Raw genomic sequence first — 25601 nt, forward strand, 5'->3', positions numbered from 1 at the left:
TTACCAGAAGAGAGAGGCTGTTTATTTCTTTAGAGACTCCATTATTGGAGCTGTCCCCCTTGGGGCCCCCGCTGTTCCTCGGAGTAAATATCTTCTGCAGGCCTGGGCCTTACAACATGGGGGCATGGAAAGAACAGAAGTCTCACCTCTTGTATGTGATAACAACCGGGAATTGGGGATTGGAGCTGTCTGTGAAAAAAAAAAAAAAAAAATTACCTTGCCACTTTATAGACAGCAAAACCGAGGCCTTCACAGCTCATTTATTTAAGGCAACAGTGCAGGTCAGGGACAGCCCTGGGATGAAAACAATCGTTTCTGAGCCCCCAGGCAGATTGCCAGGCCCGTGAATCACCCTGCCACTAATATAAATGAAATAGCAAGTAAGATCAGAGTCTTGTCACTTCTGACCACTGGATACCATAACCTTTTCAAACCCCGTCTTTTCGTTAATTATGATGGTAATTTTTTCAACGTTTTTTTAACTCTTAAAACATGCAAACACAGGGGCGCCTGGGTGGCTCAGTCGGTTGAGCTTCCGACTTCGGCTCAGGTCATGATCTCGCGGTGTGTGAGTTCGAGCCCCGCGTCGGGCTCTGTGCTGAGAGCTCGGAGCCTGGAGTCTGCTTCCGAATCTGTGTCTTCCTCTCTCTCTTGCTCCTCCCCCGCTCATGCTCTGTCTCTCTCTCTCTGTCAAAAATAAATAAACATTAAAAAAAAAAAAAACACGCAAACACATCATAAAGCTGTTTATTAAATGCATATTGGACAGTGAGTCCTATGATTAAGCATACAACCTCCCGAGGGAAGAGAGGTGGAAATATAGATACAGTTTCATTACAAGTAGGATTACACTCTCACATTATTTCTGCATCTTGCCTTTGTTTGTTTGTTTGTTTGTTTAACAACACGTTGCAGATATCCTTCCGTAATGGCACAAAAAGATTTACCTTATCTTTTTGCTGGTTACCTATACCCCACTGTTCATGCGTATCGGATTTATCACTTATCTAACTAGCCCACACTTCCTCCTAAGGCAAATCACATGGTGGTAATCTTCCTTGATCAACTTCTTTTCTGCACTTATGAAATTGTTGGGTTCAAAGACATGCTCTATTTAATTTCTTTTTTCCAGCTGAACTAAGGGGCTTCTGTTTCTTTTTAAAAAATTTTTAAGTTTCTTTCTTTTGAGAGAGAGAGAAAGTGCGAGTGGGGGAAGCACAGAGAGAAAGGAAGAGGGAGACAATCCCAAGCCAGCTCTGCACTGCCAGCATGGAGCCCAGAGAGGGGCTCAAACTCATGAACTGTGAGATCATGACCTCAGCCAAAGCCGGACATTTAACCAAGGGACCCACTCAGGCACCCCTCCTTTTATTTATTTCTTTACTTTTTGATCTGTTTCATTCTGTCGACACAATCTGTAGAGTCAACTTACTGCCTTGATTTTCTGGAATTAATGATACTGATATGACTATATAATATATAAACTTTTTCCCAAAGAAAGTAGTACTTTATCAAGGCCAAAATACATGATTAGCATTTCTTATTATTTTCATTTGAGTTTTATATGCTCAATCTATCTCTAGTTAAGAAGTGGTGAAAATGGTGAAGTTCTATTATATTCCACATGTATCCGGGTATGTGTGTATGTGTGTATAGGACAGCATAGTGGTGGGGTTTTCATTTCATTTTATTTTGCCAGCATATATCCTCATTATTGTTATAAAGAGTGTTCAAATCAGAGTATGACCTTTCCTTCTATAAAGACATCTACATTTATCCTCTAAGGTGTTTTCCCTGCCATAATATATATATACACATATATATATATATTTTTTTTTTTTTTGAGAGAGAGACAGGGGAGGGGCAGAGAGAGAGAGAATCCCAAGCGGACTCTGCACAGAGCCCGACGCGGGGCTTGAACCCAGGAACCGTGAGATCATGACCTGAGCCGAAACCAAGAGTTGGATGCTTAATGGACTGGGCAACACAGGCGCCCCATGTTATATTTTAATTTTTCCCTTTTTTTGTAAAAACTTCATCAAGATATAATTTTCATACCACACAGCTCAGCATGTAAAGTGTATAATTCAGTGGTTTTGGTACAGGGTTGTGCACCTGTCAGCACGGTCTATTTATTTATTTATTTATTATTTTTTTTTTTTAATTTTTTTTTCAACGTTTATTTATTTTTGGGACAGAGAGAGACAGAGCATGAATGGGGGAGGGACAGAGAGAGAGGGAGACACAGAATCGGAAACAGGCTCCAGGCTCTGAGCCATCAGCCCAGAGCCCGACGCGGGGCTCGAACTCACGGACCGCGAGATCGTGACCTGGCTGAAGTCGGACGCTTAACCGACTGTGCCACCCAGGCGCCCCAGCACGGTCTATTTAGAACACTTTTATCACCCCAAAAAGAAATGCCGTGTTCTTTAGCTGTCACCCCTGAGTGCTCCTGTCCTCTCATGTAAAGCAGAAAGCTGCGTTCGCCCTCCAAAGCGGCTAATCGATTATATTCCCACGAATGGTCCTTTGGGTGCCATTTTTCTCATACCCATCCTGTGTTATCAAAATATTTCACCTTTCTCAGCCTCATAGATGAAAAATTGCATTTTACTTTGGTGTGCACGTATTTAATCCTGACTGGTGCTGGCCATCTATTTGTATATTTTTTTTGGTCATTTGGATCACCTACGTGTGCCCTGCTCTGTAGACCTACTTTAAATACAAGCAGCGTAGGGGCGCCTGGGTGGCTCAGTCGGTTAAGCGTCCGACTTCAACTCAGGTCACGATCTCACGGTCCGTGGGTTCGAGCCCCGCGTCGGGCTCTGGGCTGATGGCTCAGAGCCTGGAGCCTGCTTCTGATTCTGTGTCTGCCTCTCTCTCTGCCCCTCCCCCGTTCATGCTCTGTCTCAAAAATAAATAAACGTTAAAAATAAATAAATAAATAAATACAAGCAGCGTATGGTCATTGCCTCATTTGACCTCATCCATGGGTGCGTGGTACGTTGGGCAAAGACCACCGTGAAGTCAGTTCATCCAAATTACAGAAACAAGAGAAGCCTCCAGAGAGGCCTCGTGCACCCAGACACCCACCCTGGGGGCTCATTACTGGGGGGCTCCCCGGGCGTTAGGTAAAATTATTGCCCCTCTGCTTGCCTCAGTTTGACTTTGTCTCAATCTACCAGCTACTAACTCTTATTAAATGCACATTCCATGGTCTTCATCCTGTGCTATTAAAATCCAGTCACCCCAGGGTAAACCTGTCGTTATATACGCCCCTCTTACCTAGCCCGTGGATCCTGATAGCTTTTTTCACCAGCTACAGTCCCCAGTGAGACCTCTAACAACTTTTCCCTGGCTGGAGGGTCTTTGGGAAAAGCTGGAGCTTTGCTAAAGCCAGGGAGCCAGACCTGGTGGGCACAGGCATTGTCCCACTGCTGCTGAGCCCCTGTGGCTGTTAGTTACTGTCACATTCAGGGACCGTCGCCTCCAGTGAACCCTCGACCTTTTTCCACCACAACCTCACTGCCAGGCACCAGAAAGCCTCACACTGATCTACTATTCATTCTCGTATTTATCGGCAAGCAGTCAAAGGCCATCTTCGTCCCCGGTGGTCAGCCCAGCGCACCCCCAGCAATCTGTCCCTTAGGTAAACCTCGCCTAAAAGATATACTCACAGCAGATGTGACAACAATACTCAGGGGCATCGCTAGCATATTTGACACTCTAGATGGGCCATTTGGAGTACCACCTCCTGCAGAATCACTTGCAATGGAACCTTGCAATAATCAGTAATAAGCATTCTTTTCCTGACTCACTACGTAAACACTTCAAAAAGAAATTTCGTCTTAAAGATGATCCACATGATTAATATTCGCAAAGAACACAGTGCCACTTCTGTGCTATTTCTGCCAAACACGCGTGACCCAAATCTAGTAGTGAGGAATCCTCAGACAAACCAGATGGAGAGACATTCTACAAAAGAAGTGGCCTTTCGTCTTTAAAAGTGTCAAGGTCATGAAAGACCAGAACAGACCAAGGAGTTCCCCAGACGGAAGGAGAGTAAGGAGACCATACAGCTAAGTGTAACTCGTGTTTTACACCCAGATCCTTTTTTCTGGAAAGGGTTATTAGCGGGACAGTTGGTGAAATTTAAATGGGTCTGAGCATTGGATAACACTATCAGATCTGTGTTGATGTCCCGACTTTAATGATTCTATTGTGGTTATGGAGGAGAATATCCTGTTCGTAGGGAATATACATTAAGGAATTCAGGGTTGGTGACCGCAGGTCAGTGTCTTACTTTCAAATGGTTCAGCAGGAAGGGGCGCCTGGGTGGCTCAGTTGGTTGAGCGTCCGACTTCGTCTCAGGTCATGATCTCAGGGTTTGTGGGTTCAAGCCCCGCCTCAGGCTCTGTGCTGGCAGCTCGGAACCTGGAGCCAGCTTCGGATTCTGTGTCTCCCTCTCTCTCTCTGCCCCTCCCCCACTCATTGTCTCTCTCTCTCTCTCTCTCTCTCTCACTCAAAAATAAATAAAATATTTTTTAAAACTTTAAAATAAACTTCAAATGGTTCAGCAGGAAAAAGTCATTTATATAATAATGTATAATAACTTGTACTGTACAGCCAAGTTTTGTCTGTAATTTTTTTTTTAAATACAAAAACTATTTTTAAAAACCTCAACAGTGAGGCACCTGGGTGGCTCAGTCGGTTAAGCATCCGACTTCAGCCCAGGTCATGATCTCACGGTTCGTGAGTTTGAGCCCCACGTCAGGCTCTGTGCTAACAGCTCAGAGCCTGGAGCCTGCTTCAGATTCTGTGTCTCCCTCCCTCTCTCTCTGCCTCTCCCCCACTCACTCTCTCTCTCTCTCTCTCTCTCTCAAAAATAAATAAACGTTCAAAACAAAATGAAAAAAAAAAAAAAAAAAACCTCCACAGTAATTGTAGCAATTGTTTAGAACTTAGGCTAACAAAAGACTTTTTTGAGGAGGATTATTTTTCACAGGCATTCTTCAGAATTGCTGGTATAAGGTAACAAAAAGGAGAAGGCTTTCAAAGTTGATTCGGTTATTGCTTTTAAATTCTCTAAGACAGCTTACACGATGGCACCCACCGACCTACCCTTGGTATACCCTGATCACGTTGGTAAATCGCTCAGACAGCCTCTCCAGATTGCGCACTGGAACCCTCCATCAGATGGCGGGATGTGGGAAAACACTAGAACAGGAAGGCCATGGGGACGGTGTTAGGCTGCGGGGCTGGCCAGATTCTTACACATGGTTTACACAGGACAATGTGCCTATGTGACCTCCAGCCAACCGCCATTCATTTTACCAAGGAAAACACGTTTTGAAACATCTCCATGCTAGGGGCACCTGGGTGGCTCCTTTGGTTAAGCATCTGACTCTCGGTTCCAGTTCGGGTCATGATCTCGTGGTCTTGTGAGTTCAGGCCCTGCGTCCGGCTCTGCTTGGAATCCTCTCTCTCTGCCCCTCCCCAACTTGTGCTCACTCTCTGTTTCAAAACAAATAAATAAACATCTCCATGCTAATTAAGTAATTTTTTAAGAGCCAAATGCGACAAAGAAGCCCTTGAATGAGCTGCCTTGTCGGGGTGGGGGGAAGGACTTCTGATTCGGGTGTTTTCAAATGCTGTGTAGACCAACCTTGGGTGTATATTCCTGATCCTAACCCACCCTCCCAGTTAACCAGCACACATACCCACTCACTCAGTTACAAAGTAAATGGCAGTGTTTCCCCAGCTTGCAGCGCCGAGCGGAGGGCACGGTCGCACCCAGTCTTTGTGGAACGCACACGGGGTGCACGTGCACCCTGGCATCTGTGTGCACGAGCTGGGTGCTAGCGACTGCACTTGAACTGACCACGGTGGGTTGTCCACGTGTTTTCAACTTCTTGGAAGCCGTTCGTAGTCGAGGCAGCCGTCTTTCAAACGGAAGCAGTCACGCCTGCCTGCAGCCCGGGGGAGGCATAGACGCTAAGCCAGAGCGCTGCAGGGGCAGCCCATGCAGAGGGGTTCTGAGCTGTTAGTCCCTCCAGTGGAGAAGAATGGTGTCCGTGAAACTGCGTCACTGTCCCCACCTCGATCTTGCCTTGAGATAGTCCCATCGGGCAATGCGGCCTGGAGGGAACAGGATCCGTGTCCTCCCTCCCCCCTGCCCTCACCCCACCGCCCCCTTCCCGTCCTGTCCTGTCTCCAGCCCCCAGGTACACCCTGGTCCCAAACCTTGATGGGCAGGAGAGTCGCCTGGGACCTTGTGAAAAGTTGACATCCTGAGCCCCTCCCCCTCGGGGTTCTAATCCACTCAGGGTGCGCCTAGCAAGATGCCCAATATTCTGAGGGTGCATCTAGCACTTTGAACAAATGCCCAATGTTTTGATGCCTCGGGTCCACGGACCCTCAGAGGAAGCCGGCTCTAGTGAGGGAGCCCGGGGCTTGCGGTCGGAAAGCCCAGGTTTGCCTCCGCAGCTCTGTCTCCGCACCCCGAAGGCCCTCGGGTAAGTCACCAGAGCTCCCCGGGGTCAGGTTCGACCTCAACCCCCAGGGTTTGGGGCAAGGATCCCGCGGGGTAGGAGGCGAAGCGCTTTGCAAACCGCGGAGCTCTGCAGACGTTGACCTCGGTGATCCGCCCGGCGGGTGTTAAAGACCCTCGGGGTCGATCCTTTTGGTGCCCCCGAACCAGCTGTCACAAAGATGTCATTCTCCCCCTCCGCACCAGCCTTCAACGCGGCCAAGTGTGAGAAACTACAAAAGGAGAAGGAGGACCTGGAGTGGAGGTTTGAGGAGCAGGTGCGCGAGCTGGGCTGGCGGCAGCAGGCGGAGCTCCAGGACCTGGAGGAGAGGCTGCAGGTGCAGTTCCAGGCGGAGGCGATGCGCCTGCAGGAGGCGCACCACGCCCAGCTGCTGCGGATCAAGTGTCAGCACCAGGAGCAGGTCAGTGTCTCGGGCTCGGGGCTCTGGCTGTGCTGTTGGGACCCGCAGGTGGAAGGTGGAGGGGAGCCAGCGCGGCCCCCCGCGAGAAGTCCCGCTCCGTAGGTGAGCTTTCCTGCGCGGTTCACCCTCCGACCTCGTTTCGTCCTGCCGTCCTCTCTCTCCCTCTCCTCCGGCCGCCCTGGCCTCCCTCTCCTTTCTTCTCAGGCGGGCTCGCCACCTCCGGGCGCTGGCGCATTTGCTGTGCCCTCTGCCTGGAATGGTCTCCCTCTGGACCTTCCGTGGCTCCCTCTTTCCGTCTCAGCCAGCTTTTCCTCCAGGCGCTTTCTCAGTGAGGCCTTGCCTTGTCTAAAATTACAGCCCCTTCCCACCCCCCCCCCTCCACCTACACACTCTTCGTGTCCCCTCCTTGCTCTAGGGTTCCCTCAGCACTTATCACTGTCGAACATACTAATTTTCCTTGGGTCTTCTCTTTCTCATCTGCGTATTCCGCGAGGGCAGCGATAATCACAAGCAGACGCACGTCTAGCCCTCCTGAGGCTCCAGGGACTGCTCTTAACTCTCTACCTCTACTAACTCATTTAGTCCTCACACCAGCCCTCCGAGGTGGGTACCGTTACCGTCCCTATCTTATGGGTGAGAAAACCAAGACCCAGAGGTCACAGGGCTGGTCACGGAAAAGCCAGGGTGGAACCCCGTCTGGCTCCAGAGTGCATGCTCTCCAGTGCGAAATTAGAATTGTCTTCCAGGCTTCTTAGACAGCGGTAAATGTCTGCCTGACCGTGCCTGCCCTCCGTGCACCTGCTGAATGAAGGCACGAATCCCACTGGTTAACCTCAGCCCAGCAGTCTTATCAGAGAGGGCAGTGCATCCCGGAGCAACTAGAGAAGATTCCCAGGGTTGTGCTGCCCCCCATCCCAGCCATTGCCCTCCCCTCCCCGCTCCCAGGACTGCCTTTCATGCAAGGAGACAGGGGTCCGCTGTGCTTCTGGGAGCACCTGCACAGCCCCATTCTTTGCTCTTCTTTCCAAGTCCCCAAGGCTCTGATGCCCCAATGCCCACCTTCTAACGGGTGTGTTATTTCACGTCGTCTGCTTGTGACATCCCGAAAGTAAAGTGGCATTTGTGAAGAGCGCCCTTTCAATCTCGGGCGAGCGCTGAGTGGCCCTCCATTATTGCGAACGTTCATGATCATGAACATTCAGGCTGCCCTACTCGGACTGCTTCCAAATAAACATCCTGGATGGTGGCGGTCCCCAGGGGCTTGGGAACTCAGGAGGCACCAGGCCCAAGTCAGAATAATGATAAGTACTGTTGTTGTCCTTTAGACTCTCCTCTTGGACAGCACTTTATTCAGCTTCTCAGGTTAGCATTCTCCTTTTCTGGAGGCCTGTGGAAACCGGACACACCTGCCTGCTTTCGGTGCTGTAGACCTTGAGATCAGGAAACAGAATAGCTTACAGCTAGAGTTACCCTGCTGCTGCTAAGATTAGAAACTGAGCCCCAGCATCTTTCCTCCTAAGCTTGCAGAGCAGAGCTCCCGTGAGTCGACATTTGCACCTGCTGTAGCCTTACCGATCTCCTGGGCCCTCAATACATCTCAAACGTGTGCAGATATCAACTTGTTCTGTGCCTCTGTGTGGGCTGCTCATTCCCACTTTTACGCAGAGTGCCTTTGCCTCCATATCCACTAAAAGACTTCTGGTCTGAAGATCTGTGGTCACCAGCAGGAGAAGGTGCTTGGAGGGAGCCCCCTGAGCAAAAGCTCGTGTTGGGGTGTGGTGAATGGAAACCACGGAGCACAAGCCACAGCCGAGCGGGCCCGTCCACCAGCAGGGCGCCACCTGGGGCCTCACTCGAGTGTCACTGGTGCAGAGACACATGCCGGGAGATGTGCTCTCGCCTGGCCTCTAAGCTGGGGCATAGCAGCCTTGTAGAGATTTTATGCTGGGAATTACTGGAAAGAAAGAAAGGCCCTGACTTTCCCACTTGAGGACGAGTTACGTAAGCTACCTATGTGTATTTAAGAAGTGCTCTGTCTTATGAAGGCTTCTGTCCTTGATCCTTCGTAATAAACAGCTAGTGATTCATTTATTTATTCATCTAGGCAGAGGATATTTAGCGAATGCCACGGTCCACAAGGCATTATGGCAGGCCACTGCGAGAGATGCCAAGATGTGGAAGGTGTGAATTTACTCCCTCAGGTTACAGATCAGGAAAGTCCCCACACAAGTGCCCGAGAAGCTGTAATACTGGGTGAGAAATATGGAGGATGTGTTGAGGAATTTAGATTACTTCCAGCTGTGAAGATAAGGGAACGCTTTATGGTGGAAATAGCGTCTCGAGACTTCATGTGTGAGCAAACCCTGCCTATGAAATTCCATGGGTGGGGGGGGGGGATGGGTGGTGATTTAAATCTGTGAATGATTCGGGTCCCCGATTCTGCTGCTGCATATCCCTTCCCCAGCAGAGAGCAATGCAGGCGGTGAGGAAGAAGGCGAAATGTGCCTCAGTCTAGTGATTCCAATTTCCGGACAGAAAAAACGCTCATGTGTTCAGGGCAGGGTGAGAGTCAAGTGTATGAGTGCGACGGAGATTTGGATGGTCCACTCCCCACGTCAGTTACCCGTGCGGGAATCTCCACACTCTGTGGGTCTTCCTTATCAGGGACGATTGCGTTTGGCAGGGCTACCTCCACAGGTAGCGGCATCTCTGGGCTTCTGGAGCCTTCAAAATCAAGCTAGCCCATCTGCCTTCTCCTCGTGCCCCCGTGCCCCACGGCAGGCAGGGGGGAGGCGGCGTCAGCTTTGACGTGCGGGGTTTTCAGAGGCTTTACTCAGGTCGGGAGCTCACTGTTAAGGCAGGCCGACCCCTCAGTTCACCGCAGGGTCTCCCGTAGGACACATCCAGCCCTTCCGTCACCTGGAGGGGCAAAGACTGTCCCTGCCTACACATGGGAATCTCTTGGGACGACTTGGGACAAAACACACCTCATCGTCCTTGGCCCACGTGAACTGAATCAGAATTGCCGAGTGGGTCCTGCCACGGGGTGGTTTGTGAAGGCTCCCCGGGGCCCAGCACCGCAGGCGTCCTGGGACGTGCAGGGCCCTGTCCTGCGGTCTCTGCTTCGGGGCACGAGCAGGGGGCATGGCCTTACCCCTTGGCTTTCTTCTGTGACTTCAAGACACGGCACGACTTTTGCTTTTCACGTGGGACTAAAAGGTGTTTCATTAGCATCACCTCTCATTCTGTTACGTGTGGCCAGCTACACATTAACAGAAGCCAGCTTGCCAGAGCTTTCCCGAAGCACGCAAAACCGATTTTCACTGTAAACACACTTTTTCCCTTTCTGCCCCAGACGTGGTTCCTTCTTTGCCCAGCTTGCAGCCGTCCTCTCTGGGCTGCCTGTGGCTGTCGCCCAAGGATACTTCGCCACACAGTCTGGTGTTCAGGGATCGGATTTGTGACCTTTGACCCCCTTGCTCCAAGACCCTTTGGCAGTCTGTCTTACTCCCTGACCCGGCCCGGAAGTCTCAAGTCCGGGGCCGCTGGCTCCTACCTGCGTTATGGGTCGCGCTCCACAAAGGGGGAGCAGAGCCCTCCTTGAGGAGCAGTGGTGCTCGCCCTTTGGAGTTTCTGCCCGCTCTGTCTCGTGTCCAGGACATGCCTTCCGCCCTTTCCCGAAGAAATCATCCTCATAGGCTTGCTGGCAGGCTCAGCGGCCCCACGCTTAATCAGAACGTACAGAGGCCGCTTTGTCCATCATCTTGTATTATGTCTCTTTGGTCCTGCTCGGCAGGCATTCAGCTCCCATCAGCGGAAAGTACACTCTCCCGAATCAGACAGAATGAGGTCCCCGGGGGCCCTCTGTCTTCCAGCACCAGAGCCCCCACACGCCGGGGGGGTGGCGGAACCGGGAAGATAGGGGCTTCTGTGAACAGGTGCCCACGTGCTGAGCTGCAGAGGGACAAAGGCGCACCTGTGAACGTGAGGCTGCCCTGGTCGATGCCCAGGACACTGTGGCAGCAATGGAAGGGAAGGGCAGGAGGGGCTCCTCGTTACCTAGGGAGGAACATTAAGAGAGCCCTGGAGAACAGTAAACATGGCATTTCTGCATGACGGTGACTGTTGGACGGACACGATGACAGACGCCCCTGTGGCACAGCCCTCAGCCCCCTCTCCCTGGAGAAGGGAGGAGGGCGGTCCAGCAGCGGTTCAAGAAGGCCCTACCCCGGGGTTCTAAAAGGAGAAGAAAGATGCCTCACCCAGCCCAAGTGTGCCGTGGGCTGTCTAGTTTAGCGCCTTTTGCCTCTGATTGGGCGGCCGGTGCATAAAAGGAGCTTGTGTTTCCCTCGGTTCAGCTGGGCTGAACCTGCTCACGTGCCTTGAGAAGTTCTCGCATCTTCTCAGGCTGAGAGCCCTTACTGGCTGCTTGGGACTGTGAGCCCATGCTCCAGAAGGCAGCCAGCAGCCATGGGAAATGTCACGGGGATTAATATGACAAGAGGGAGGATGCCAAAAGCGGGCAGCCCCTCCCTCGTATTCTTCAAAACCCATAAAGACACACAGAAACCTAAATTACTGAAGAGTAAGGATTACTGTGCCCACATTTGGGCTCAATGGCTCTCCTTGGGTTCTTTCAAGACCTACTGGGCTTTCCTCTCATTGCATATGGGCTTTCAGAGTTAGGGACTTAGTAATTCATTCATAAAAGCACCTCTGAGGGGCCGTAGCAGTTAGATCATGCCCTTCCACCGTTCCTAACATGTTGGGGGCAGTGTTTTATCACCACTAAGTCAAAGACCTGCCTTCCACCTGACCAGAGGGCCACGTATCTGGCCACAAACATAATGTAGCGTTGCCAGTCAGGGCACATCCCCCTCCAGGGATGCATGGGACTCTTCTGGAAGTCAGCCCTTCCATCCATCTCTCTTTCCTGAAACCACCCATGGCAGTTTCTGGAAGAGCCCGATACATTTGAATCATACCAAGGTCTGATGAAAGATTTTTCTTTATACCGAAACGGGTCACATTACTCCAAATAACGTGTGGGTACTTATTTCTACAGTGTGCTATGGGCTTCACTGACATCAGTAATAAAGCAGAAAGAAAAGATATTTCCTTTTTTTTTTTTTAAGTCAGTGATTTATTTCTCCAAGAGACTAAAAGGCTTTGGACAATGATACCGTAAAAACCTCATATAAACAGGAATTGGACAATTAAACACCGTGGTAATCAGCCTTTCTGCTGATTGGCTTCAGAGCTCTGAGCCTTAAGGAAAAAATATCGTTTAACCAAGAATGGCCAGTAAATAAAAGAGAATCGTTGCACACCATGTCCGTTTTCCTATGATAAGGCAGCTTTCCTCACACAGCGGAGTTCACTGTTGGTTTTGCCAGAGATATTTCTTTTCTAGCGGATGAAGTTTTCATTTTCCGCAGGAGAGAGAAGTCAGGCGAATTCTCCTATGCGATTATCGTATCCAGAACAGGAATCGGTCCCATTTAAAACTAAAAATACTCCAATGCCTCCACTTCACGAGTGGGCTTCCTTTCTTGTGCAGAACCCTTCCTCCCTTCAGATCAGAGGTCGGCTTGTGAATTATCCGCAGACACATGAGGGGCCTAGACTCCCCTCTTAGTGGGTGGCTGAATATGACTGGCTAGAAGCAACATATTCGCAACTGGTCCACCAAAGAGCTTGAGGACCCGGGCCCATTTCCCGGTCCAGTGTTTTTGAAATGCCAGGTTTTGACACAGTAGGTTGTGAAATGAATTTAGTGGTTTGTAACTGGCATTTTGGGACACAAAGTAAGGCAGAAATGTTAAAGCCAGATTATTGCAAATAGGAAGGGAAGGTGCTGTTTTGTGGAACTTTGGTTTGGCGGGTGCACACGCCCATGCGTGATGTAACACACTGTGGTGTTTTCTACCGGTGGGTCACGGACCAAGAATTTAGAAGAACGTTCTCCTGGTGTGCTACTAGGAGGAGAGGCGGGGGTTTTTTTGCAATCGCTCCTGAAAGCCATGTATTTGAAGTTAAAGCAACAGCCACACCAATAACGAACACGGTAAACGTGTGGGGAGTGCTGGGTTGCAGCGAGCGGGAAGGGTGAAAATAAAAATCATGAACCAGCCGCACCACCTGTGATTACATTCTGGAAATGTGCCTTCAGCCAGAGAAACCAGAGCAGCTCCACATTGCCCGGGAGGTCCAGGTGGTAATCTGGAGGGCACGGTTACGGGGAAGCAGGTGCAGCGAGCACGCACAGATCTGCCCGCCTGCCTCGGTGCTGGTGACAGGATCCCGACGCATTCGCCGCGGTCTTGCTGGGGGAGGCGACACGGTGTGTTGGAGAGAGTTTCGCCTGTGGCGTCGGACGGACCTGCGCCGACGGCCGGCTCTGCCGTTTACGAGCCCTTGGCAAAACATTTCAAACCTCCCTAAGCCTCGGTCTCCTTGTCTGTTAAATGGGCATAAAAATACCTGGTTCGTGATGCTGCTGTGAGAGCCAAGCGCAGTAACCAATAGCAGGTGCATTATAGAGGTCAGTTCACTTAACGTACCTTGTGCCTTCACGCTCCCGCCTGTCACTGGGCAACAGAGAGCAGAGCATCCAGAAGACGACCCTCTTCTTTTCCTTAGGCACCATTACCTCATAGTGATTGGTGAAGGGGGAGGAAGGGGAGGAGGAAGGGGATGGGCCGGAAGCCAGGCCCAGGGCAGTGAAGAGAAGACTCGGGCAGCCGTCCCCCATGGGGAGCTGCCATGTTCCTGCGGACAGCCGGGCCGTGGCAGTGACTTCCCCGTGACCTCCCCCGATTCCGGGGCTGCCACGTCATCACCAGACCCCGGCTCTCCTGCCTCGGCACAAGGCCGAGATAGCCGTCATCTCGGCAGAATGACCTGTCCTTGGCGTTTCGGGCCACGGACCTTTCTAGTTGGGATTCCGCCTCTGTCCTCCAGGCAGCAAGGACACTGCTGCCACCCCTCCCCCCACTCTGTGTGTAACCATCGCTGTGGCCTCCTTCAGGTAGAAGACATCACGGCCAGCCATGAGGCTGCTGTCCTGGAGATGGAGAATAACCACACGGTAGCCATCGCGATCCTACAGGATGACCACCACCTCAAGGTCCAAGGTAGCTACCGGCCGCCATATGTGCGGCCCTTCGGGGTGGGTCGTGTGAGCCCAACCTTTCCTGCCATCCTTCTTCTCGTGCTCCTCTTCCCGTTTTCCCTTCCTTTCCTTCCGGTCTGTCTTCCGTGTCGCTTCCTGTGGAAAGAAGAGCTAGAAATCCAGGATCCATCCAGGTAACCACTTCTTTCCTCAGAAGCAGCCCCCCTCAGCCCTGCCTGGATACGAGAACCCTAGGGAGCCGTCCCAGGGGCTCACGCCCAGCCCGGGTCCCAGTTGGGGCTCCTCGGTGGCTGCTCTGGGGTGCTGCTGCTGGCCGTCGCGATTGCTCAGAGCTCCTGAGATGGTTCTGATGGGGTCTCGAATCTTGAGAAGCACTATTCCCAAGTACGCCTGGAAATCCTGGGCTTTACCTTGTCTCGTCGCCTCTCAACACAAAATGGCAAGCCGCTGTAGGTCCGTGCACTTGCCCACACTTGTGGTGTGCTCAGGGCCACAGCAGTGCCCCTCTGGATCTGCGTCTCCACACCTCATAGTCACGCACCATATGCCCCGTGGGCTAAACAGAGTTCCAGACAGTGGGATTTCTTTCTACATTTTTGTAACTTGAATTATCTTCCAATACGTAGAGGTTTTTGTGGGTCGTAACAACAGTAACAACATTTACTAATTACTACCAGGATTTTGACTTTGCCAAAGAACCTTTTTTTTTGACGTGCATGTACATTAATATTTACAACTTCTTTTTCAATTTCAACCCCCCTCCCTTTTTCTCTCCTAGTCCGCTGACTGTGAAAAGTGTATTAAAAACAATGAAATGTAATACATAGGTTAATAAATTTTAAGAATTTGAAAGTTAAACATTAGAGTTTAAACTTTTTTTAATTTTTAAAAAATATTCATTTATTTTGAGGGAGAGAGGGAGAGAGAGAGAGAGAGAGAGCAAGTGGGGGAGGGGTGGGGGAGAGGGAGAGAGAGAATCCCAAGCAGGCTCTATGCTGTCAGCATGGAACCCCACGTGGGGCCCAATCTCATGAACCATGAGATCGTGACCTGAGCCAAAATCAAGAGTTGGATGCTTAACGGACTGAGCCACCCAGGCGCCCCTTAAAATTATTTAAGGCTATTGGGTTGCCTTTTGTTTCTGTATTTGCATAAAAAATAGACCTGGTAGATGTTTGTGATGAATGAAATCTCACTTAGACACCATATCCAAGACCTTTGAATTGTATATAAATGTGGAGGCAATGTAAATGTATTTAATGATAGCCAAAAATTTATTACTATCGTCAGGATGATACTTTCAATGACTATTAAAACTAATCATGTAGACAGAGCCAGGTAGACCAGAAGGCTACATGGCTTTATATCAATGAAATCAGCACAGACTTTTTTTCTCCCCCCAAATGCAAATTTCAGCTATAAACAACTGGATTTCTTAGAGACTTTCGCCATCCTTACTTAAAAGATTTGGGTCAATGGAAACCACAAAGTCTTTCCTAATTGCAGCTCATCCAGCCCGAATGAGAATTGCTGGCCTCCAGTGCTCTCCTGTTCTGAGCATGTGATCCTGGCTGATTAATGAGACCTTTCCTCACTGCAGTTATAACATGAAAACAAATTGCTTGTGTAGCCAGAATGAGACGCGCTTCACCCAGCTAATAAGATTCTTTCCATCTGGAGGAAAATAGAATCCATTCGCTTAATAACTCTCACGTGACATCTCTTTCTGCCTAACTTGCAAATTATTACCAGAATGACACTTTTCACGGGACAGAATTGTTCCATACTGTCTGACGGGAACCGGTCCAATTAGTCCTTCCTTCTGTCTGAGCTTCTTAATGTTGAATCTTTGCTCAAGCAAATCCTAGAGATCGGTGGTTTCCAGAGTATGGCCCAGGAAAGCTTGGAGAATCAATGAGTACTGTGCGTGGAGAATCCAACTTGGCCAGGGTGGTGGTAAAGCAGGTTGTAGGAATCGTGTGTGTGTGTGTGAGTGTGTGTGTCTCGTGCGCACGTGCGTTTACGGTGCATGTGTGCACACACGTGTATGGGGACGTGTGTTCACAAGCACGACTGTGCTGTTTGCTTCCCTCGCTGGTTTCTTTGCTCGTTCCCTCTTTGTCTTTCTTTGTCCTATTTCCCTGCTCCTTCTTTCACTGTCTTCTAAATGGGACTGCATATCGTTTCAAAATAATGGAGAAGTCTGCTTAGGCTTCAGCCTGCTATATACCAGTGTCCCTTATTTACCTGAGTCTGTCGGAGTCTTGTTTGATCTTTTACAAGAGACCACATTAACTGTTTGACCTCTTCTCTCCAGAACTGATGTCTACCCATGAGCTTGAAAAGAAAGAATTGGAAGAAAATTTTGAAAAGCTGCGGCTGTCATTACAGGTTAATATTCTCTTAAAGGTGCATTTGTTCTTAAAGTTTATTTGTTTTGAGAGAGAGAGTGTGAGGGAGTAAGGGGAGGGACAGAGAGAGAGAGAGAGAGAGAGAGAGAATCCCAAACAGGCTCCACGCTGTCAGCGCAGATCTCATGAACCGTGAGATCATGACGTGAGCCGAAGTCAAGAGTCGGACCCTTAACCAGCTGAGCCACCCGGGTGCCCCAGTATTCATTCTCTTCACTCTGGTCTCAAGATGATGGCAGTGTCATTATGCCTGTCCACAGACATTTATCTAGCACCTACTGTGTACAGGATCCTGTGCTAAGCATCGGGATGTAGAAGTAAATGAGACATATGCCCTGCCCTTTGGGAAGTCACTGTCCACTCAGCTGTGACCCGAACAGTGACAGACAACACAAAAGGTAAATACTTTACACCCAGTGAATACTACCATTAGTAAGCGCCACAGGAGTTCTGAGATGATGGTCCCCACTTGCCATGGTCTGACCTGAGCTGTGTCTGAGGAGAAGGGAGTGCTTGAGGACAGTATTCTAGGCAGCGGGAATGGGGTAACGGTATCCCGTTGTGAAGGATAGATATCACAGGACATGTTCTGGGAATTATCGAAGGGACTTTAATCACTGGAAGTGGGTGAGATGAAAAGAACCTTCTTTGCCTTCCACCACCAACCTGCAGAAAATGTGGGTCTCTGAGGCCAGGGAGCCGCCTGGCTTCCTGCTTATGACCTCTGCGGGGAGAATGAAGGGTCTCCCAGACTACGTGCATCTCCCTCCTGCCTTCTAGAGACCCAGGCCACCCCCAGCCCTAGGGCAGAGCTGCCTGGGAAGCAGGGGTGAGGTCAGTGGCCCTGCTTCCCTTCCCAACCATCACAACCAGATTATTTGTTAAATATTAGGGACACTCACGTGGGGAAATTGTGGGAGGTGATTACCAAAACCGCAACACAAAGGCGGGGATTTTGCTTCTTTGATGGCGCGCTTTCCCCTGGCAATGTTCATTGACCAGAGCCTGCCCCCCAAGAAGAGCATCCAGGATTGTGCAGATAGCCAGTCTCACAACTACTGAGCATTCTGTTCAGAAGTTAAAATGGGAGACGGCCGGCTGCAAGCCGACCCCCGACTCATCGATCCATCGATGGTCGCCTGCGCGGTCGTCACGCGGCTTATCCTCGGCACGTGAACCCCAAACTGCCTTCGGGTACCCCGCATCCCACACCGTCAGGTGCACGCCCCCTAAGGTGCACAAACCAGGACCATACTGTGATGTAACAAAAACCCCATCCAGTCCACAACCAAAAAGAATTGAGAGTTTAGTTTCATATGTGGGTCCTCACGCTGCTGCTGACATTAAACCGTCGTGAATTGTGCGTATTTTACTTGTGATTCTCCATGGGCAGATTTCATTTGGGCTGGAGATTATTTGGTGCAAAGAGGATGGAATTGTCGAGCCCCCCTTTTTGGGCTACTGGTGGCTAGAGAAACAGGTCTGGGGCAAGAGATTGGAGCTTTCAGTTTAAATCCCCACTGTACCCCCTCTTACTAGCTTTGAAATTGTGGACAGTTACATGAGCTCTGTAAACCTTACTTTCCTCATCTGTAAAATGGGGATGATAACGGGACCTCCCCCAAGGTGTGAGCAGATTAAGGGAAATGATGTATGCAAAGTGTCTAACATGAGGTGGGTTCAAGGTAAATGCTAAAAAGTAGCAGCTATTAGGGGCGCCCGGGTGGCTTAGTCAGTGGAGTGTCTGACTTCAGCTCAGGTCACGATCTCACAGTTTGTGAGTTCGAGCCCCGCGTCGGTCTCTGTGCCGACAGCTCGGAGCCTGGAGCCTGCTTCGGATTCTGTGTCTCCCTCTCCTTATTGTGCTCTGTCTCTCAAAAATAACTAAGCGTTAAAAAAAATAAAAAACAAACAGTAGTGGCTATTGCTATTATAATAGTTTAAAGCATTGCTGAATTTACTGTTGTTATTATCATGCCACTGGTTAACTCCTGAGTGGCCCGTGCTGGGCCAGGTCACCAGCTGGGCCTTTCTGCCTCTTAGCTGGACAAAAAGGAGCGAACCCAAGTTGAAAGATAGTCCGTTCTGTCTGATGGCTGTGGCACCGTTGTGTGCCTGGCGGTCTGTTTTGAGTAATGGTGAAGAAGGCAGAAAATACACAGTTTGACATTTTAGATCTATCCTAAGTGGCGTTTGCCTGATGGGTCTTTTCATGGTTTTGTTTTTTTAACGGAGGGGGAGAGACTTGAAAGAAATGCTTCCTCCGACAGCGCGGACGGGTTTGGGATAGGAGCCACGTAGCGGTACATTTTTAGAGTCAGGTTCTAGAAGGTGACCGGGCTGCCCAATGGCTGTGTGCCAGGGCCCAGCCGGGTTTGCCCGGGGCTGTGATCTCCACTCACCAGCTCCTGTGGGTACAGACTCCCACTGATGACTATATTGCTCGAATGTACCAGCATTTGCATTTAATGGCACCGTCGGGGGGCTTTTATGCCTTAAAAATGAAATTGGAAATAACTGGAAACCAAAAAAAAAACAAAAACCAAAAAAGAGGAAAAGGAAGCCGCCAAAGATGGTTTGTAAAACAGGGTCCTCTGGCGAAATGAAGAAAGCAGTCAAGCCAGCGTTTCAGACGTTACGGTATTTTCATGTGGAATTATATCATTTACAATACCTGGCTCTCCGTATCAGTGGGGTGAGGTCACTTCTCATGCTGGCAGAGTTCCTGGGGAGACCCTAGTCCCTGTGTTTTAATGTTACAGAAGTGGCGTCACTGGGCAGAGTATCTTGGGACACGCTGCGTGGACGAGGCCCCGTCGCTCGCTGCGCTGGGGCACCGCGAGAAAGCCCACTGCCCTGCACCCTTTGCTCGCCTGCCGTGCTCAGGCTGGGGTTGCAAGCGAGGTTGAGTGTAGTCGCATCTGCCCTGACAGCCGGGGGCCGGGAGCCTGGGTCCAGCCAGGGAGAGGCTCTCCACAGGGGAAAAGACTCCGCCCACACAGCAGCCCACGCCAGGGACATGCAATCCGGCCCTGAGGCCCAGGAAGGCCAAGGGGAGGAGGCCAGAAGCGAGCAGAGCAGGAGAGGGGGCTGGCCAGTGGAGGCACCGCTGGCGGGAGAGCTGGAACGAAAGGCGGGGCTGGAGGGGGCAGGGAGATCTGAGCGAGCCGGGAGACAAGAAAGGCCGTTCGGAATATGCACGGACACTGTGTAAAGTCCGTGCTTCATCTTGATGCCAGTGGGGTTTTACACGGAGGGGGTGACGGGGTCGGGTTTGCGCTTTCGAAGCCTCCCCCTGACTCCACCTTGAGGGCAGAAGGGTCCTACCCCAGACGCCGGGTGCAGGAAAGGGCCAAGCGCGTGGCTGAACTTCAGGGAGAGGGCCCAGGAGAGCTTGCGGACCCCAGGAACACCATTGGCGGGACTCGAGCCTTGACCCCGAAATTAGTGCGTTTGGTGGTGGGAGGAGGGGTCTCAGGCAGACGGTGAAGGTCAAGGATGGTTCAATGGTGTAGAAACGAGGGCAGCTCTCCGTTGAGGTAGGTGTCTTGTTCTTCCTAAAGTCAGGGACTAGATGCCTCCCTCTGGTGGTAGTTTGCCTCTGTGATACTAAATCAGATCATTGAATCAGATATTAAGTAATAATTAATAATAGTTCAATAATGAATTGAGATATTAAATCACGAGATGCCTCCCGCCAACAGCCTCCTTGTTTGGGGACGAGGGGCAGCGTTCTCATCTTGGGAGGTGCTCGGAGTCAGGCTGCCGGCCCCCAAGTTCTCCCCCGGGGTCGGGACCCTTCACGTTCAGCATGGGCGCCACGTGACCCCCTCTTACCACGTGGGACAGGCAATCCAAGCGGCCTCCACCTTGCGCGGCCCGGCAGGGTGGCCGTTGCCTCACGCTTCCCCGGGCCACAGTGCCTGCGGACCAAGCTGGCCTTCTTGTCATGCCTTGCAGGACCAGGTACACATGCTGACCTTCCAGAGCCAGTCTCTGCGGGACCGGGCCAGACGCTTTGAGGAGGCCCTGAGGAAGAACACCGAGGAGCAGCTGGAGGTAGTCATACCCTCCCCCGTCCCCCCGCCGACCCGGCCTTGTGGCTCCCACAGGGCGCACCCCCCCCCCCCCCAGGAGTCACCTCTGCAGTCTTCCCCGGTGACAGGACTTCTGTGTCGATCCACTGCTGGAGCGACAGCTGGCCAGGACACGTCCCCGTCAACGCGTCTCTCCTGACACAGGGGACGGCTGTGGGGTTCTCCGTTGACATGTTATTTTTGCCAGATTCCACTCCTCGGCCACTGTCCCTGAGCTGGGCTCCACCCCACCTGGGAGCTGTCCCCCCACCCACCCCCCGGCTGGGACCCACCCCTCCACTCGTTCTCCCCCAGCTGTAGTTTAGGCCCGCACAGGAGGTACCCCCGATGGCTGCGTTGGTAACTTGAGGGGAGTTTTTTCCAGAAAAGCTGGATAACTCCTTCCCTCTGATGGTGGGTCGCCAGATAACATACATGACGCCAGTTTAATGTGAATTATAAATAAGTGAATTTTTTTTTAGCATAAATACATCCCATGTGATACTGACACTTAAAAAAAAAAAGGCGGCGTATCTGGAATTCAACCTTAAGTCAATGTCCTGTATTTTGTTGTTGAGTTGTTACATCTTGGCAACCTTACTCTAGCATTTGTTTTTCTGAAACGCCTTTTCTGCCTTCAGAACCACTTTGCTCACTTCCTATGCAAGAATCCCTCCCTCACACACGCCCCCAACTCCCCGTGGACACAGGGGAGACCTGTGACTCCTGGCCTGTCTGCTGAATGAAGTGGTCCGGGCCAATGTTAAAAGTCAATGTCGAGTTTGCTCTTTTTCCTCCATGAGCTCCCTTTGGGGGACGGGCTGGCAGCCTCCAGCCATCCCAGCCTCCGGGCTGGTCAGTGGATGATGGCCTTACCTCTCTCATTCCCCGGGGCGCTGGGTCTCTCGTGGCATTTCCAGGGGGAGAGCAGCGGGCGTCTGTATCAGGGAAGGCCGTGAATGTGCCCATGCTGACACTCCGGGGCCTCCTGGGAAGCTTGTTATGGAAGGCCAGATTTAACCGGATTCACGGCACCGGTGCATACTGGGCTGTGCTGGGACCTCTGGTGACCGGCTCTCGCTCTCTGCCGTTGTAGATTGCACTGGCTCCCTATCAGCACTTGGAAGAAGACATGAAGAGTTTGAAGCAGGTATTAGAGATGAAGAATCAGCAAATACACCAGCAGGAAAAGAAGATCATTGAGCTAGAAAAACTGGTGAGTCGGCCTGCGTCCTTGGGAGAGTTCCAGTCACCTGAACGATATGCCTTACTGGCATCATGGATTCACAGCCTGCAGACGGTGGACCCTTCCCTGTCCATTGCTTACACCTGAGCAGAAATGCCACGGTTGGTCTCCAGGCCTTTCTTAGGAAGCCAGGAGTTTCTTTTATTTAATATATATATGTGTGTGTGTGTGTGTGTGTGTGTGTGTGTGTGTGTGTGTGTGTACATATGTATATGTAAATATGTATTTTCTTTTTGAGGGGGCGGGCAGGGGCAGAGAGAGAGGGGAACAGAGAATCCAAAGCAGGCTCTGCGCTGAGAGCGGTGAGCCCGACTTGGGGCTCAAACTCACAAACCGCGAGATCATATACCCTGAGCCGAAGTCGGACGCTCAACCGTCAGAGCCACCCAGGCGCCCCTGGGAAGCCAGGAGTTCTAATAAGGGAACTGAAGTGGCTTCATTCTGTGCAACTGGGAGCCCTCCTGATGGCCTGTCTCCAGCCCCCCATCCGGCCTTCCTGCCCTGGGGGAGTGCTGCTTCCTCCCTCCTCCCTGGGGGGATGGGTGGCCAGACTGAGCAGAGCACTTTCCATATGTTGGTTCTTCCACCCACTGGAGCGATCCACTGAAGGGGGTGTTGTCAGGAGCCTCATTTCACAGACGTATATGCAGACGTATAGGAAGGGGGTGTATCTCACCCAGAGCCCGTAAGTGGCCCCAGGGCTCCCGTCCCTGCCCTCGCGGCCCTCTGCCTTCCCCTTCAGCCCGGTTGCCATGGAACTGGCAAAGGGGCCCGCTGGAGAAACAGAGCGCCCCAGAGCTCACTCCCCTCCCCTGCAGGCACAAGGGTCATACAAGGGCTGAAGCTGGAGACAGTCGTCAGAGTCACTAAGCAGAGCAGCCTGCTTCCAAGGAGACACCGTCTGGAGGTGGAGGTTGGCCTCGGGGGTCTCAGATCGCTGTTCTTCCTTTTTGATTGCTATATTCAAAATTAACTTTGACGCTGTCGAAAGAAAATACGGGCATTATAAAAAATTATAAGACAGACGCAAATAAGGAGATTAAGATATCTGTCCAACCACGGCTAACGCTTTCCAGAGTTTTTGCTCTGTACGGTGTGCCCCGCCCCCCCCCCCCCCACGTGCAGATGGTCGTATCCTGCTCTCTTCCAGCGAGCAGACCTTTAACTTGCCATCTCGGGGATGGATCATCTCATCTTACCTTTGAACGTTTGTCCCTGTTTGTCTCTGAGATATCCCTTGCCGCTGCTTTTCCCACGCCAGGGGCTGATCTAGGACCACGTGCCGTATTCGGCCGTCATGTCCTCTCTTTCTAGCACCTCTGCTTTGTGAGGCGTCTCTCGCTGTATGGTGTAGGATGGGGGCAGACTGGGGTGTGACTGTCCATAGCCAGCATCCTGGGCGATGGTGACCACGTGGAGCTTCCCAGCAATGTCAGAGCCCTGCCCTTCCGAGCCGTGCCATGCAGCCCGGCTCACGCGGAGACCCACGACCCTCCGCCCCCAGGCTGGGCCATCCGCATTCAGTTGTCTGGTCACCCACGAGCCTCGGGGTTTATTTGGCTGTTCTTAGCCATGTGCCAGGCATTCTGCCAGCATGCCTGACTTCTCCTTGCAGAAACCTTTCAGCATTAAAAAAAAAAAAAAAAAGACCAATTTAGTCACTTCCCATTCCTTGGGAGCACAGGTGCAGGCTGAAGGCAAGGGCCTGACTAAAGAGCTATGACAGAGCCCGGCCCGTTGGCTCTGACTCCCAGCCCTGTTCGTGGGAGGGTGACAGTTCTCTTCCGAGATCAACTACCCAGCGGTGAATTTGTCATTTTCTTTTCAAAACAAAATTTACCTCTGAATTTCTCTTAGAATGGAACTGTACTTCAGCAGGGCCCTGGGGGGACACACGGACAGAGAAAAAGGCGTAAGTTGCAGGGTGATACCAACCATCGATGGCATTAGTTTCTGACAGTGTACTGAGCCAGTGTCGGGCTTTGGGTTCCTGGCTGCCCATACCCTCAGAAGGAAAAAATGCGTCCTCGCTATTTGTATTCCCACCCCTCCGTTAATTCAGAATGTCATAGTGTGCAAACACGCCGGGCCAGGGATTGTGATGTAGGGCAGTTGACCCGTCAGGAAGAACCCGGGGACCCGTCAGCCACCCTAGGTCCCAGCGGTGTTCGCAGCTCCCCTCTGACAACAGGGACACTCCCCACGAGAAATGTATTCTACACGGGAACCCGATGTACGCACACACGTGCACAGTAGAGGTAAAAAAATGTTTATATCTAAAATATGTGTAACAATAATAGTTTTATTACTACGTATGGTTTGCACTCTGGTATTTTCTGTCCTGTTCTGTTTAAAAGACACAGGCTGCTCACATCCCTCTGACTTGATTCTGTAATCACTAAGGCATCGCAAACTGCAGTCTGCCAAGCACTGTTCTTGACAACCAAAGCCCAGAAGCCTTGCTGAGAACCTCTTAACACTGCGTCTTTTATAGGCGGAAAAGAACATTATTCTAGAAGAAAAGATCCAGGTTCTCCAGCAGCAGAACGAAGACCTCAAAGCAAGGATCGACCAGAACACCGTTGTCACAAGGTAGGGGGGCCCGGCTGTGTGAGCTTCCTAAAGCATGTGTCACCTACAAAGTGGCTTTGCCCTAGCACTTCTTGGAGGGCTCTGTTTTTGTCCCAGCATCCAATTTGCCTCACTCCTCCGAGCTGCGAGGCCTTCCCCACGCAGGCTCTCGGCCTTTCTCGTATGAAGAGAAGGACAAAACACACCACCACGTATGCCACCGGGCCTGTGCCCTGGGTCTGCATCTCGGTTGTCCCCACCTTGGGGGAAACGAGCGAAATCGGCAGAGATGCGTGGCAGGGGTCTCCCAACGCAGCTGGGAGGTGGAAGCTTCCTTTCTGGGCGTTTTGGGGAGACCTGCCAGCTGAGCGTCCCCAGGCAAAAGAGAAGAACCACCTAAGCAGCCCCTGAGCTGCGTCAGCCGAGCTGGGCAGACCCGTGGGGGGCCCTCGGCCGCTGAGCCGTTCTCCTGGGCCGGCCCGGACAGCGGACAGCGGGGGGTGCAGAAGCCAGAGGGAAGCCGTGTAGCCGAATGCGGCTAGCTATTCTGGGTAATAGCGTTTCCATCTCAGTTCCCTGCTTGGAGGTGCTCCAACTCTCAAGGAAGGATGTGGAGTAAAGCAGGGTTGAGGCTCGGTCGGCCAGCGGGAGGTTATAGGCATACCTCGGAGATACTGTAGTTTCAGTTCCAGACCACCCCAAGACAGCAAGTGTCGCAGGGAAGCAGTCAAATGAATTTTCCCCAAATGAGTGGTTTCCCAGTCCGTATAAAAGGGAAGTTTACACTCTCCTGTAATCTGTTAAGTGTGAAATACCATTGCGTCTAAAAACCCAACGGACATGCCTTACCTTAAAAATACTTTATTGCCAAAAAATGCAAACCATCATCTAAAGTTTCAGTGAGTCAGAATCTTTTTGCTGGTGGAGGGTCTTGCCTCAGTGTTGATAGCTGCTGACCGATCAGGGTGGGCTTCCTGGAGGCTGGGGTGGCCGTGGCAGTTTCTTAAGACGACAGTGAATTTTGCCTCCTTGATGGACTCTTCCTTTCACGAACGACTGCTCTGTAGCCTGTGATGCTGTTTGATAGCATTTCACCTACAGGAGAACTTCTTTCAAAACTGGAGGTAGTCCTCTCAAATCCTGCTGCTGCTTTATCTACCAAGTTTGTGTAATATTCCAAATCCCTTGTCTCTTCAACAAGCTTCACAGCA

General features: G+C 51.3%; 1 protein-coding gene across 1 annotated transcript in view; it reads left to right on the plus strand.

Annotated features, from left to right (window-relative positions):
• The window catches only part of MTUS2 (microtubule associated scaffold protein 2), a 378633-nt gene that overhangs the window by 347105 nt on the left and 5927 nt on the right, over positions 1-25601 (plus strand). Inside the window, 6 exon segments of the mRNA XM_045466800.1 lie at positions 6737-6951; positions 13982-14087; positions 16404-16477; positions 20458-20556; positions 21670-21789; positions 24314-24411. Of these exon segments, the coding sequence (XP_045322756.1) occupies positions 6737-6951; positions 13982-14087; positions 16404-16477; positions 20458-20556; positions 21670-21789; positions 24314-24411 (712 nt within the window).

This window comes from Leopardus geoffroyi, chromosome A1 (assembly GCF_018350155.1).
Source record: "Leopardus geoffroyi isolate Oge1 chromosome A1, O.geoffroyi_Oge1_pat1.0, whole genome shotgun sequence".
NCBI lineage: Eukaryota > Metazoa > Chordata > Mammalia > Carnivora > Felidae > Leopardus > Leopardus geoffroyi.